General features: G+C 42.8%; 1 protein-coding gene across 1 annotated transcript in view; it reads right to left on the reverse strand.

The window, feature by feature from the left end:
* Positions 1 to 4,894: 4,894 nt before the first annotated feature.
* The window catches only part of LOC128639018 (amyloid beta precursor like protein 2-like), a 162,248-nt gene continuing 150,268 nt past the window's right edge, over positions 4,895 to 16,874 (reverse strand). The window contains exon 3 of the mRNA XM_053691157.1: positions 4,895 to 5,050. Within this exon, the coding sequence (XP_053547132.1) occupies positions 4,895 to 5,050 (156 nt within the window). The remainder of the gene's footprint in view (positions 5,051 to 16,874) is intronic.

A 16,874-nucleotide genomic window follows, 5' to 3' on the forward strand; every position in this document is an offset into this window, starting at 1 on the left:
TCACCCAGAGTGGCAAATACCTCCCTGAGCAATACGCGGAGGTATTCCAGTTTAAATTTAAACGCTAATGAATCTGACTCTGCCTGATGAGAAACCTTTCCTGAGTCGGAAATTTCTCCCTCAGACATCAAATCCCTCACCTCCACTTCTGAGTGTTGTGAGGGTACATCAGATAAGGCTACCAAAGCTTCAGACTGCTCATAATCTGTTCTTAAAACAGAGCTATCGCGCTTTGCAGGAAAAACTGGAAGTTTGGATAGAAAGGCCGCAAGGGAATTATCCATAACTGTCACTAGTTGTTGCAATGTAATAGGGGCAGACGCACTAGAGGTACTAGGCATCGCTTGAGCGGGCGTAACTGGTTGTGACACATGGGGAGAGGTAGGCGGACTATCCTCATTACCTTCAGTCTGAGAATCATCTAGGGCCACACTTAAGTGCAACAATATGATCTTTAAAGTGTATAGACATATTAGTGCAATTGGGACACATTCTGAGGGGGGGTTCCACCATGGCTTCTAAACACATTGAACAAGGATTTTCCTTAGTGTCAGACATGTTTAACAGACTAGTAGCATACACAAGCAGGCTTGGAAAACACTTTAATCAAATAAAAAAACGTTACTGTGCCTTTAAGAAATAAAAAGAGCACAATTTTACAAAACAGTGAAAAATGCACCTATACTTTTGAAATGTTCACAGTATGTACCTAAGGCTACAAAATGATTGCACCACAAGTTTCAGAACGATTAACCCCTTAATGCCCAAACCGGAGCAGCCTAAAGCCAACAACCGGTTAATTAACTACAGCACCTTGCCACAGCTTACTGCTGTGGCTCTACCTGCCCTTAGGGATCAGTTTTGGGGGAATAAAGCTTCTTTTAGGCCCTCAATCAGCAGCTGGACCCTCCAAGTGAAGCAGCATGAACAGTCTTTCAAATCTAAGTGCGCATCTGAGGCGCGAAATTAGGCCCCTCCCACTCAGGAGTTGTGAGGCCTACAAAAATCACTTCTAAGTGACTAAATTTATGCCATGTGGATGATAACCCCAGTAAAACACTCCAAAGTGCTTAAAAAAGTGTCTCCAACGAGTACTTCTTAAATAAATAATCGATTGCCCTGCATTAGTGTCAACCAGCCTATTTAGCCCTGTTATGTAAGCATTCAATTCTATACTAAGTCTCAGAACATAGCTTACCCTCCCCACATGGGGATCTTGTCAGTCTTCAAGCATTATCTCAGTCTTGTCTAGAAATAAATGACTGAACATACCTCATTGCAGTCAAGCCTGCAAACTGTTCCCCCCAACTGAAGTTTTCTGGTACTCCTCAGTCCTGTGTGGGAACAGCAGTGGATTTTAGTTACAACATGCTAAAATCATTTTGCTCTCGGCAGAATTCTACATCACTTTTCTGCTAGAGAGTAAATAGTACAAACCGGTACCATTTAAAAATAAACTCTTGATTGAAGATATAAAACTACAATTCTAACACCACATTCACTTTACCCTCCCGTAGAGAGACCCTAGTGCTTAGAGCCGGCAAAGAGAATGACTGGGGAGTGGAGCTAGAGGGGGAGCTATATTGACAGCTCTGCTGTGTGCTCTTTGCCACTTCCTGTAGGGAATGAGAATATCCCACAAGTAGAGGATGAATCCATGGAATGGATACACCTTGCAAGAGAAACGTCAAGAGTTTTCACAAAAAGCCCAAGCTCTTAAAACAAAAAACTATCCTAAAACGGATTAGAAATGAAAAACAGTTAAAGGCACCAAAAGGACTTCAAAAGGGTGTGCAAAATGAACAGGTCCTGCCTGTATATAACACAAACCCCCCCCCCCCTAGAGCTCGGGACTGGGATTCAAGAAACTATATACATAGAAATGATAAAGGAGAGGATCCAACCCTCTCCATTCATCTAATCCAGATCTTTATCTGATATAGAGGACTGAGATCCACCTGACAGATCAGGACTGGGAACCTCTAACATCCCCAAAATCTCTCTCAGAAGTAAACGCAGGTGCGCCAATCTAAGTCTAAATGCCAAATCCTCCTCAGTCAAAAATCGATCGATTCCGACCCCGGATGTTCTCTCTGAAGTCTCAGAGGAAAACGCACCCCCAGATGACCGATCTGGCACAATCATCAGTTTACACGACAGTCCACGAGTAGGAGAGCACAGATTAACCCTTTGCTTGTCCGTCGGGGGAAGGGGTAAACTCGCTAAAGCCATAGAGATGGCCTTTGGAAACACGCAGTAACCTCTGATGGAAAAGTCTCCCTCAGACGAAGGAGTAATGGCACTTAGGGGAACTGCATGTGTAGGATAAAATTTTAGGGAACGTACCTGAGGTAGATGACTCAGTGGTCTCTAACATCTCAACATTGTTTGAAGAGAACACCCTATTACGGAATACGGAACATAGAGCAGGCTGGTCTACCCGGTCCTCCTCACAACATACGCAGGTATCAAAATCTGTATCAGAGGAATCCTTAGGATATCAGAATACATAATTCTAAACAAGAGCTTTGTACAAAAAAACAACTTGCACCTTAAAACACCCAATGGCTGGGGCACTCACCACCTCCTATGACCCAGAAAGGTAGAGAAATTAACTTCTCCGCAATCACTCAGTCAGGAAATAGGAAATGGAAAAGCAAGACGTGACTACTCCCAGTCACATGGTGCCTCCTGCAGAACTGCTCCTGCTAAGCGCGCCAGCGTAATAAAAACGGTGCAGCTCTAAAACCTGTATGTTCCGTATCAGCCTAAAATTAATTAGATGAAATATTGTTCTAACAGTAGATGGCTCTCGCATATAGGGTAAAAATATTAGAAAAATACTTATGTTTACCCCAACATTCCTAGACTACAATCAAGGTTATAAACTGCACTTATTTACAGAAATAAGCGACTAGCTGGGGCCTAAGCAAGCAAACTACCTTGAATCATAGAAAACATATTGATATGAAACTTCTCAGTCAGCAAGAGTGAGGAAAACAAAATACAATGTCATAATAGCTGAGCCCTGGTTAGGCTTAAATAAAAAAAAAAAAAACATGGAGTCTGTTCTGTCATGAAAAATTAATGACAGAGTCTAAAATGTCTCCTTACACATACGCAGTCAAAATCACAAAGATGATTAAAAAGACCCCACTGTTCAATAATCCCCCTTGATTCCAAAAAGATAAAGGAGTCCCACTGAGACCCTGTCTTCTATCGTTAACATGTGTATAAAATTAAACGATCTTACTGGAATCCAATCTGTGGAACAGCAACACGGTCCTTTAAGTTTGACAGATAGTAGCAGCGCCTCAGACATAGTTTGAGTGAAGAAAAGCAGGCAGCGAAACTAGTCAACTGAGTCTGGATGGTTTCGCAGAAAGACTCTCCCTGCATCTCCAGGCTTACTTTCATGAATGCTCTCACTGAGTGGCTGACAAGACAACTTAAAAACTCCAGTTCCATCCCGAAGGGCAGATACCCCTCATAAGGAACCTCTTTGGAGAAAAAAAACTGACACTTCACTGTCAACCTCCTTTGATGAAAGGCAAAGAATGACTGGGGGATGAGGGAAGTGGGGGAGGTATTTAAGCCTTTGGCTGGGGTGTTTTTGCCTCCTTCTGATGGGCAGGTTCTGTATTCCCACAAGTAATAAATGCAGCTGTGGACTCTCTGTGTATTTAGAAGGAAATAGGGTTTTCTACCTGTATATACACAAGAGTGCAAAATGTGCATATATAAAAACCTGTTGCATAAAGGGCCAGTAAACCCACCTAATGTAATATAATTCTGCACATAGTTTAACATTAGCCTAGCATTTCAGAGATATTTACAGACCACCGCTAGTGGCTCTGAGCGAGTCTTTTTTACCTCACAGCGCGCCCGATCGCCAAATCAGACCAGAGCGGGAGCCAGCTACATTCAGTTAAATGGTGCTATCGGGCACGCTGTTACTAGACAGCGTGCCCAATGCGCTTAGGTAAAAACAGACCCGCTGAGTAGAGCCAGGAGCGGTGGACTGTAAAATTCCTTTTCGTAGGTAAATATCTCTGAAATACTTTGCTTAAGGAAGCTGGCGCTAGGCTAATGTTATATAATTCTGCACTATGTGCAGAATTATATAACATTTGGTGGCTTTACTGGCCCTTTAAAAAGAGACAAACACCACAATTTTTTTCTTTCGTTATTCAGATAGAGCATGCAATTTTAAGCAACTTACTAATTTACTCCTATTATCAAATTCTTTGTTCTCTTGCTATCTTTATTTAAAAAAGAAGGCATCTAAGCTAAGGAGCCAGACAATTTTTTCAGCCACTGGACAGCACTTGTTTATTGGTGGGTGAATTTATCCACCAATCAGCAAGAACAACCCAGGTTGTTCACCAAAAATGGGCTGGCATATATACTTTCATTTTTGCTTTTCAAATAAAGATACAAAGAGAATGAAGAAAATGTAATAGGAGTAAATTAGAAAGCTTCTTAAAATGCCATGCTCTATCTGAATCACAAAAGAAAAAAATTGGGCTCAGTGTTCCTTTAAACAGGACACATTTTGCCTTATTTTTCCATCATTTCCTCTGCATTTTTTTTTTAATTTTTTTTCCTGCCACTTTAGGCTAGAGCGCACATCTGTCAATAATGAGCCATATCAAAGAGCAGACACAGGACACTTTTCAAAGTGTTATTAGCCTGTACTGCTATAAAATAAGTTATTTAACCAAATGAGCAATTGGAACACAACCTGTTACTATGCTGTTGGGAAATGTTAGTGCCCTAGTGAGTGTCAAAACATTTATGAACCAATAATCAAGAAGTCCATATTTTTAGAATTGTGAGGGTTTAACTTACAGCTTAGTACAGATATCAACCACTATGGTAAGCTTAGCATGTCTCAAATGTGCAGAACCCATACATTACCTAGACATTTATATGGCACTACAATGTGGGAATGTCCCTTGCACTGCTTCCTTCCCTTCTTGCACCAGTTGTCAATGCTGACTGGCTGGTTGGCCTCTACTACGTTGGTGATCATAAGGTCTGTATATACCTGCAAAGGAAAAAAAATGTACGTGAAAATAAGGGTACAATGCAATTATTTCAAATTCAAAGTAAGAAAAACTGTGCGCGTTCTGCATGTGATGACTAAACTCATGAGCTTAAAGGGACCGTACACTATAAAATAGTTTTTCCTTTAATGTGTTTCAGATTACTTTTTTTTTTTTACCAGCTGCAGAGAATAAAATGTATGAGAATTTGCTTTTTAAGGTCTGTATATAAAAAAAAGCCGATTTTGTGTTTTGAAGCCACAACCTAATAAAATGGGTTGAGCTTGTAGGTATAATCAGATCTCATTACTTTATCACCTTGTGTACCTATACAGGATTATTTATCTGTCTGTAAACCAAACGCCAATACTAGTAGAGAACAATGGAAAATTAACATTTTATTACTTTCTCTCTTCTATACCACACTGGGAGCGTAATTTATTCTGCTGGCAGTGTTTACACAGTTTATCTATAGCTTGGACCTAAGGCCAGAAACTTTAAGGATAGGTGGGGATGCCACAGGCTAAATCAACTATTTCAAATGCCAATATAAGGGTAAAGTAAACACTTGTAAACAATTTAATACACTCCAGCAGGTAAAGTGCATTATTGATAAATTAAAGGGGAGACATTTTTTGATTCAACTGTCCTTTAAAGTATTTATTATAATTGAAAACAAAAAAAAAATACAGTAGTGCCCCTAAAGAGCTATAAATAAGTCCCCTATATGGAACATATGTGTCATGTCCAGAGGGAGTAAATTTGAGCCGATAGATAGAATGAGGGGTAAGTAATATTTTTAGGATCAAGCAAAGAGATTAACTGGAACATTCCATAAGATAAAAATGCTTAGCTATGAAACTATTATGCGTGCTCACTATCCATATTAGTGATAAGACTGTATGGTCACAGTATGAATTCCTTAGGTCTTTGTAGCTGGGCCTAGACATAAATATCCATAACTGCTCACAGTCTGCCCTAAGTCAGGGAGTGAATTGATCCTTAGAAAAAACATAATTTATGCTTACCTGATAAATTTATTTCTCTTGTGGTGTATCCAGTCCACGGATCATCCATTACTTGTGGGATATTCTCCTTCCCAACAGGAAGTTGCAAGAGGATCACCCACAGCAGAGCTGCTATATAGCTCCTCCCCTAACTGCCATATCCAGTCATTCGACCGAAAACAAGCAGAGAAAGAAACCACATGACAGGGCGGGCCGTGGACTGGATACACCACAAGAGAAATAAATTTATCAGGTAAGCATAAATTATGTTTTCTCTTGTTAGGTGTATCCAGTCCACGGATCATCCATTACTTGTGGGATACCAATAACAAAGCTAAAGTACACGGATGAAGGGAGGGACAAGGCAGGTACTTAAACGGAAGGTACCACTGCCTGTAAAACCTTTCTCCCAAAAATAGCCTCCGAAGAAGCAAAAGAAGCAAATTTGTAGAATTTTGAAATAGTATGAAGCGAAGACCAAGTCGCCGCCTTGCAAATCTGTTCAACAGAAGCCTCATTTTTAAAGGCCCTTGTGGAAGCCACAGCTCTAATAGAATGAGCTGTAATCCTTTCAGGAGGCTGCTGGCCAGCAGTCTCATAAGCTAAGCGTATTATACTTCTTAGCCAAAGCGAAAGAGAGGTTGCTGAAGTCTTTTGACCTCTCCTCTGTCCAGAGTAGACAACAAACAAAGCAGATGTTTGACGAAAATCTTTAGTATCTTGTAAGTAAAACTTTAAAGCATGAACCACGTCCAGATTGTGAAATAGACGTTCCTTCTATGAAGGATTAGGACACAAAGACGGAACAACAATCTCTTGATTGATATTCTTATTAGATACCACCTTAGGTAAAAACCCAGGTTTGGTACGCAGAACTACCTTATCTGCATGGAAGATCAGATAAGGAGAATCACATTGTAAGGCAGATAACTCGGAAACTCTACGAGCCGAGGAAATAGCTACCAAAAAAAAAGAACTTTCCAAGATAAAAGTTTGATATCTATGGAATGAAGAGGTTCAAACGGAACCCCCTGAAGAACTTTAAGAACCAAATTTAAGCTCCAAGGTGGAGCAACAGGTTTAAACACAGGCTTGATTCTAACTAAAGCCCGACAAAATGCCTGAACGTCTGGAACATCCGCCAGACGCCTGTGCAAAAGAATAGACAGCGCAGAAATCTGTCCCTTTAAGGAACTAGCTGACAATCCTTTTTCCAATCCTTTTTGGAGAAAAGATAATATCCTGGGAATCCTGACCTTACTCCATGAGTAGCCCTTGGATTCACACCAATAAAGATATTTACGCCATATCTTATGATAGATTTTCCTGGTGACAGGCTTTCGTGCCTGAATTAAGGTATCAATGACTGACTCGGAGAACCACGCTTTGATAAAATCAAGCGTTCAATCTCCAGGCAGTCAGCCTCAGAGAAATTAGATTTGGATGGTTGAAAGGACCTTGAAGTAGAAGGTCCTGTCTCAGCGGCAGAGTCCATGGTGGAAAGGATGACATGTCCACCAGATCTGCATACCAAGTCCTGCGTGGCCACGCAGGCGCCATCAAGATCACCGATGCTCTCTCCTGCTTGATTTTGGCAATCAGACGAGGGAGCAGAGGAAACGGTGGAAACACATAAGCCAGGTTAAAGGACCAAGGCGCTGCTAGAGCATCTATCAGCGTTGCCTTGGGGTCCCTGGACCTGGATCCATAACAAGGAAGCTTGGCGTTCTGGCAAGACGCCATGAGATCCAGTTCTGGTTTGCCCCAACGATGAATCAATTGTGCAAACACCTCCGGGTGGAGCTCCCACTCCCCCGGATGAAAAGTCTGACTTAGAAAATCCGCCTCACAGTTCTCTACACCTGGGATATGGATAGCTGATAGGTGGCAAGAGTGAATCTCCGCCCAGCGAATTATCTTTGAGACTTCTAACATTGCTAGGGAACTCCTTGTTCCCCCTTGATGGTTGATGTAAGCCACAGTCGTGATGTTGTCCGACTGAAATCTGATGAACCTCACTGCCGCTAGCTGAGGCAAGCCTGAAGAGCATTGAATATCGCTCTTAATTCCAGACTGTTTATTGGAAGGAGTGTCTCCTCCTGAGTCCACGATCCCTGAGCCTTCAGAGAGTTCCAGACTGCCCCCCAGCCTAGAAGGCTGGCATCTGTCGTTACAATTGTCCAATCTGGCCTGCGAAAGGTCATTCCCTTGGACAGATGGACCCAAGATAGCCACCAGAGAAGAGAATCCCTGGTCTCTTGATCCAGATTTAGTAGAGGGGACAAATCTGTGTAATCCCCATTCCACTGACTGAGCATGCAGAGTTGCAGCGGTCTGAGATGTAGGCGTGCAAACGGCACTATGTCCATTGCTGCTACCATTAAGCCGATTACTTCCATGCACTGAGCCACCGAAGGGCAAGGAATGGAATAAAGAACACGGCAGGAATTTAGAAGTTTTGATAACCTGGACTCCGTCAGGTAAATTTTCATTTCTACAGAATCTATCAGAGTCCCTAGGAAGGAAACTCTTGTGAGGGGGATAGAGAACTCTTTCCTCGTTCACCTTCCACCCATGCAACCTCAGAAATGCCAACACTATGTCCGTATGAGACTTGGCAATTTGGAAGTTTGACGCTGAAACAGGATGTCGTCTAAATAAGGGGCCACTACTATGCCCCGTGGCCTTAAGACCGCCAGAAGCGACCCCAGAACCTTCGTAAAAATTCTTGGGGCTGTAGCTAACCCAATGGGAAGAGCTACAAACTGGTAATGCCTGTCTAGGAAGGCAAACCTGAGAAACCGATGATCTTTGTGTATCGGAATGTGAAGATAAGCATCCTTTAAATCCACTGTAGTCATGTATTGACCCTCCTGGATCATAGGTAGGATGGTACGAATAGTCTCCATCTTGAATGATGGAACTCTGAGGAATTTAAGATCTTTAGATCCAAAATTGGTCTGAAGGTTCCCTCTTTTTTGGGAACCACAAACAGGTTTGAGTAAAATCCTTGTCCCTGTTCCTCCTTTGGAACTGGATGGATCACTCCCATAACTAGGAGGTCTTGTACACAGTGTAAGAATGCCTCTCTCTTTATCTGGTTTGCAGATAATTGTGAAAGGTGAAATCTCCTTTTTGGGGGGGGGGGGAGCCTTGAAGTCCAGAAGATATCCCTGAGAAATTCTGAGCGTCCTCAGACGAAACGCGTAGAGATTGTTTTACGGCTGTATGTCATTCAACAATACAGTCTGGATGTAAAGATACCTTTATATGCAGTTTTTATTTGTCTATTTTGTAAGTAGCCATTTGTACGTGTGCTCTTACACTGAATAAAATACTACTACACTTGAATTGGGCTGCGCCTGTCTCTGCTCTTTTTTTCACAATATAATTTCCAACGCCCAGGGATCCTGGACATCTCTTGCCCACGCCTGGGCGAAGAGCGAAAGTCTGCCCCCTACTAGATCCGTTACCGGATAGGGGGCCGTTCCTTCATGCTGCCTTAGAGGCAGCAGCAGGCTTTTTGGCCTGCTTACCCTTGTTCCAGGTCTGGTTAGGTCTCCAGACCGTCTTGGACTGAGCAAAAGTTCCATCTTGTTTTGCTTTAGAGGAAGTTGATGCCGCACTTGCCTTGAAGTTTCGAAAGGTACTGAGGAAGGGAATGACCTTTTCCACCAGTGATATCAGCAATAATCTCCTTCAAACCATGCCCGAATAGGGTCTGCCCCTTGAAGGGAATGTTAAGCAGCTTAGACTTTGAAGTAACGTCAGCTGACCATGATTTAAGCCATAGCACTCTGCGCGCCTGGATAGCAAAACCAGAATTCTTAGCCGTTAGTTTAGTCAAATGAACAATGGCATCAGAAACAAAAGAATTGGCTAGCTTAAGTGCTCTAAGCTTGTCAAGTATGTCATCCAATGGAGTCGCTACCTGTAAAGCCTCTTCCAGAGACTCAAACCAGAACGCCGCAGCAGCAGTGACAGGAGCAATGCATGCAAGGGGCTGTAGGATAAAACCTTGTTGAATAAACATTTTCTTAAGGTAACCCTCGAACTTTTTATCCATTGGATCTAAAAAAGCACAACTGTCCGACAGGGATAGTAGTACGCTTTGCTAGAGTAGAAACTGCTCCCTCCACCTTAGGAACTGTCTGCCATAAGTCCCGTGTGGTGGCGTCTATTGGAAAAAAAATTCTAAAAATAGGAGGGGGGAGAGAACGGCACACCTGGTCTATCCCATTCCTTAGTAATAATTTCTGTAAACCTTTTAGGTACTGGAAAAACATCAGTGCACACCAGCACTGCATAGTATTTATCCAGTCTACACAATTTATCTGGCACTGCAATTGTATCACAGTCATTCAGAGCAGCTAAAACCTCCCTGAGTAACACGCGGAGGTGTTCAAGCTTAAATTTAAATGTAGAAATATCAGAATCGGGTTGCATCATCTTCCCTGAGTCAGAAACATCACCCACAGAAAGAAGCTCACCTTCTTCAGCTTCTGCATATTGTAAGGCAGTATCAGACATAGCTCTTAAAGCGTCAGTATGCTCTGTATTTCGTCTAACTCCAGAGATATCTCGCTTTCCTCTAAATGCAGGTAGTCTGGCTAATACCGCTGACAGTGTATTATCCATGACTGCCGCCATGTCTTGTAAAGTAAACGCTATGGGCGCCCTAGATGTACTTGGCGCTATTTGAGCGTGAGTCCCTTGAGCGGGAGTCAAAAGATCTGACACGTGGGGAGAGTTAGTCGGCATAACTTCCCCCTCGTCAGATTCCTCTGGTGATAAATTTTTTAAAGACAGAATATGATCTTTATTTCTTAAAGTGAAATCAGTACATTTGGTACACATTCTAAGAGGGGGTTCCACCATGGCTTTTAAACATAATGAACAAGGAGTTTCCTCTATGTCAGACATGTTTGTACAGACTAGCAATGAGACTAGCAAGCTTGGAAAACACTTTAAATCAAGTTAACAAGCAAATATAAGAAACGGTACTGTGCCTTTAAGAGAAACAAATTGTCAGAATTTGAAAAACAGTGAAAAAAGGCAGTAAATCAAACGAATTTTTTAAAGTGTGTATAATAAGCTAACAGAGCATTGCACCCACTTGCAAATGGATGATTAACCCCTTAGTTAAAAAAAAACGGATCAAAAAAACGAGAGACGTTTTTTTAACAGTCACACCAAACTGCCACAGCCTTGCTGTGGGCCTACCTTCCCCAACAAACGATTTTGGAAAGCCTAAGAGCCCTTTAGAGATGTCCTATAGCATTCAGGGGACTCTTGGAGGAAGCTGGATGTCTCAGTCTGTAAAAGTTACTGCGCAAAAAAAAAAAAAAAAAAAAAAAAAAAAAAAAAAAAATCGCTAAATTAGGCCCCTCCCACTCATAGTAAGACAGTGGAAAGCCTCAGGAAACTGTTACTAGGCAAATTTAAGCCAGCCATGTGGAAAAAAACATAATTTATGCTTACCTGAAATTTATTTCTCTTGTAGTGTATTCAGTCCACGGATCATCCATTACTTATGGGATATATTCCCTTCCCAACAGGAAGTTGCAAGAGGATCACCCAAAGCAGAGCTGCTATATAGCTCCTCCCCTCACATGTCATATCCAGTCATTCGACCGAAACAAGACAAGAAAGGAGAAACCAAAGGGAGCAGTGGTGACTGGAGTTTTTAATTAAAATTTAGATCTGCCTTAAAAAAGACAGGGCGGGCCATGGACTGAATACACTACAAGAGAAATAAATTTATCAGGTAAGCATAAATTATCTTTTCTCTTGTTAAGTGTATTCAGTCCACGGATCATCCATTACTTATGGGATACCAATACCAAAGCTAAAGTACACGGATGATGGGAGAGACAAGGCAGGAACCACTGCCTGTAGAACCTTTCTCCCAAAAACAGCCTCCGAAGAAGCAAAAAAGTGTCAAATTTGTAAAATTTTGAAAAAGTGTGAAGCGAAGACCAAGTTGCAGCCTTGCAAATCTGTTCAACAGAGGCCTCATTCTTAAAGGCCCAGGTGGAAGCCACAGCTCTAGTGGAATGAGCTGTAATTCTTTCAGGGGGCTGCTGTCCAGAAGTCTCATAGGCTAAACGTATTATGCTACGAAGCCAAAAGGAGAGAGAGGTTGCCGAAGCTTTTTGACCTCTCCTCTGACCAGAATACATGACAAACAGGGAAGAAGTTTGACGAAATTCTTGAGTTGCCTGTAAATAGAACTTCAGGGCACGGACTACGTCCAGATTATGCAAAAGTCGTTCCTTCTTTGAAGAAGTATTAGGACATAATGATGGAACAACAATCTCCTGATTGATATTCCTGTTAGAAACTACCTTAGGTAAAAACCCAGGTTTAGTACGCAGAACTACCTTGTCTGAATGGAAAATCAGATAAGGAGAATCACAATGTAAGGCAGATAACTCAGACTCTTCGAGCCGAGGAAATAGCCATCAAAAACAGAACTTTCCAAGATAAAAGCTTAATATCAATGGAATGAAGGGGTTCAAACGGAACCCCTTGAAGAACTTTAAGAACCAAGTTTAAGCTCCACGGAGGAGCAACAGTCTTAAACACAGGCTTAATCCTAGCCAAAGCCTGACAAAAAGCCTGGACGTCTGGAACTTCTGCCAGACGTTTGTGTAAGAGAATAGACAGAGCAGAAATCTGTCCCTTTAACGAACTAGCAGATAAGCCCTTTTCTAAACCCTCTTGTAGAAAGGACAATATCCTAGGAATCCTAACCTTACTCCATGAGTAACTCTTGGATTCGCACCAATATAAATATTTACGCAATATCTTATGGTAAATTTTTCTGGTAACAGGCTTCCGTGCCTGTATTAAGGTATCAATAACGGACTCCGAGAAGCCACGCTTTGATAGGATCAAGCGTTCAATCTCCATGCAGTCAGCCTCAGAGAAATTAGATTTGGATGGTTGAAAGGACCTTGAATTAGAAGGTCCTGCCTCAGAGGCAGAGACCATGGTGGACAGGACGACATGTCCACCAGGTCTGCATACCAGGTCCTGCGTGGCCACGCAGGCGCTATCAGAATCACCGATGCTCTCTCCTGTTTGATCTTGGCAATCAGTCGAGGTAGCAGCGGAAATGGTGGAAACACATAAGCCATGTTGAAAACCCAAGGGGCTGCCAGAGCATCTATCAGCGCCGCTCCCGGGTCCCTGGACCTGGATCCGTAACAAGGAAGCTTGGCGTTCTGGCAAGACGCCATGAGATCCAGTTCTGGTTTGCCCCAACGAAGAATCAGTTGAGCGAAGACCTCCGGATGAAGTTCCCACTCCCCCGGATGAAAAGTCTGGCGACTTAGAAAGTCCGCCTCCCAGTTCTCCACGCCTGGGATGTAGATCGCAGACAGGTGGCAAGAGTGAGAGACTGCCCAGCGAATTATCTTTGAGACTTCTAACATCGCTAGGGAACTCCTGGTTCCCCCTTGATGGTTGATGTAAGCCACAGTCGTGATGTTGTCCGACTGAAATCTGATGAACCTCAGTGTTGCTAACTGAGGCCAAGCTAGAAAGAGCATTGAATATTGCTCTCAACTCCAGAATATTTATTGGGAGGAGTTTCTCCTCCTGAGTCCATAATCCCTGAGCCTTCAGGGAGTTCCAGACTGCGCCCCAACCTAGAAGGCTGGCATCTGTTACAATCGTCCAATCTGGCCTGCGAAAGGTCATCCCCTTGGACAGATGGACCCGAGAAAGCCACCAGAGAAGAGAATCTCTGGTCTCTTGATCCAGATTTAGTAGAGGGGACAAATCTGAGTAATCCCCATTCCACTGACTTAGCATGCATAATTGCAGCGGTCTGAGATGCAGGCGCGCAAATGGTACTATGTCCATTGCCGCTACCATTAAGCCGATTACTTCCATGCACTGAGCAACTGACGGGCGTGGAATGGAATTAAGGACACGGCAAGCATTCAGAAGCTTTGATAACCTGGACTCAGTCAGGTAAATCTTCATTTCTACAGAATCTATAAGAGTCCCCAGGAAGGGAACTCTTGTGAGTGGTAATAGAGAACTCTTTTCCACGTTCACCTTCCACCCATGCGACCTCAGAAATGCCAGAACTATCTCTGTATGAGACTTGGCAATTTGAAAACTTGACGCTTGTATCAGAATGTCGTCTAGGTACGGAGCCACCGCTATGCCTCGTGGTCTTAGCACCGCCAGAAGTGAGCCCAGAACCTTTGTAAAAATTCTCGGGGCCGTAGCTAACCTGAAGGGAAGAGCTACAAACTGGTAATGCCTGTCTAGAAAAGCAAATCTTAGGTACCGATAATGATCTTTGTGAATCGGTATGTGAAGGTAGGCATCCTTTAAGTCTACTGTGGTCATGTATTGACCTTCTTGGATCATGGGTAGGATGGTTCGAATAGTTTCCATTTTGAATGATGGAACTCTTAGGAATTTGTTTAAGATTTTTAGGTCCAAGATTGGTCTGAAGGTTCCCTCTTTCTTGGGAACCACAAACAGATTTGAGTAAAAACCTTGCCCATGTTCCGTCCGCGGAACTGGGTGGATCACCCCCATTACTAAGAGGTCTTGTACACAGCGTAGAAATGCCTCTTTCTTTATTTGGTTTGCTGATAACCTTGAAAGATGAAATCTCCCTTGTGGAGGAGAAGAATTGAAGTCCAGAAGATATCCCTGAGATATGATCTCCAACGCCCAGGGATCCTGGACATCTCTTGCCCAAGCCTGGGCGAAGAGAGAAAGTCTGCCCCCCACTAGATCCGTTTCCGGATAGGGGGCCCTCTCTTCATGCTGTCTTAGGGGCAGAAGTAGGTTTTCTGGCCTGCTTGCCCTTGTTCCAGGACTGGTTAGCTTTCCAGCCCTGTCTGTAACGAGCAACAGTTCCTTCCTGTTTTGGAGCGGAGGAAGTTGATGCTGCTCCTGCCTTGAAGTTACGAAAGGCACGAAAATTACTGTTTGGCCTTTGATTTGGCCCTGTCCTGAGGAAGAGTATGACCCTTACCTCCAGTAATGTCAGCAATAAATTCTTTCAAGCCGGGCCCGAATAAGGTCTGCCCCTTGAAAGGAATATTAAGTAATTTAGATTTAGAAGTCACGTCCGCTGACCAGGATTTAAGCCATAGCGCTCTGCGCGCCTGGATGGCGAATCCAGAGTTCTTAGCCGTTAGTTTGGTTAAATGTACAACGGCATCAGAAACAAATGCGTTAGCTAGCTTAAGTGCTTTAATCTTGTCCATAATCTCATCCAATGGAGTTGTGCGAATGGCCTCTTCCAGAGACTCAAACCAGAATGCCGCAGCAGCAGTGACAGGCGCAATGCATGCAAGGGGCTGTAAGATAAAACCTTGTTGAACAAACATTTTCTTAAGGTAACTTTATTTTCTATCCATTGGATCCGAAAAAGCACATCCTCCACCGGGATAGTGGTACGCTTAGCTAAAGTAGAAACTGCTCCCTCCACCATAGAGACCGTCTGCCATAAGTCTCGTGTGGTGGCGTCTATTGGAAACTTTTTCCTAAATATCGGAGGAGGGGAAAAGGGTACACCGGGTCTATCCCACTCCTTGCTAATAATCTCTGTAAGCCTTTTAGGTATAGGAAAAACGTCAGTACACACCGGTACCGCATAGTATCTATCCAGCCTACATAATTTCTCTGGAATTGCAACCGTGCTACAATCATTCAGAGCCGCTAATACCTCCCCTAGCAATACACGGAGGTTCTCAAGCTTAAATTTAAAATTAGAAATCTCTGAATCCGGTCTCCCTGGATCAGATCCGTCACCCACAGAATGAAGCTCTCCGTCCTCATGTTCTGCAAATTGTGACGCAGTATCGGACAAGAGCTATCGCGCTTGCCTCTTAATTCTGGCAATTTAGATAATACCTCTGTCATAACAGTAGCCATGTCTTGCAAAGTGATTTGTATAGGCCTCTCTGATGTACTTGGCGCCACAATATCACGCGCCTCCTGAGCGGGAGGCGAAGGTACCGACTTGTGTGGAGAGTTAGTCGGCATAACTTCCCCCTCGTTGTCTGGTGATAATTTCTTTACAGATAAAGACTGACTTTTATTCAAAGTGACATCAATACACTTAGTACACATATTTCTATGGGGCTCCACATTGGCCTTCAAACATAGTGAACAAACAGATTCATCTGTGTCAGACATGTTTAAACAGACTAGCAATGAGACTAGCAAGCTTGGAAAATCCTTTCAATTAAGTTTACAAGCAATATAAAAAGCGCTACTGCGCCTTTAAAAAGCACAAAATAACTGTCACAGTTGAAATAACAATGAACCAAATCAGTTATAGCAACCAAATTTTCACAGTAAATGTATTAAGTTAGCAAAGTATTGCACCCACTAGCAAATGGATGATTAACCCCTTAATACCCAAAACGGATAATCAATTTAACAATTAACGTTTTTATGACAGTCAAAAACACTGTCACAGGTCTGCTGTGACTGAATTTTGAAGACCCCTGAGCTCTCTAGAGACGTCCTGGATCAAGGAGGAAGAAGCAGGAAGACTGACTGAATTTTCACTGCGCAAAAAAGCGCTAAAATAGGCCGCTCCCACTCATATTTACAACAGTGGGAAACCTCAGTTAACCGTTTCTATGCAGAAATATATGTCAGCCATGTGGAAAAAATCATGCCCCAAAAGATTTATCACCAAAGTACCTCACAAAAACGAATAACATACCAGTAAACGTTTTAAACATACATTTTAAAAGTTATGTAGTGTTATCAATAAGCCTGCTACCAGTAGCTTCTACTGCAGTTAAGGCTCATACATTACTTCAGT

Source organism: Bombina bombina, chromosome 8 (assembly GCF_027579735.1).
Source record: "Bombina bombina isolate aBomBom1 chromosome 8, aBomBom1.pri, whole genome shotgun sequence".
Taxonomy (NCBI): domain Eukaryota; kingdom Metazoa; phylum Chordata; class Amphibia; order Anura; family Bombinatoridae; genus Bombina; species Bombina bombina.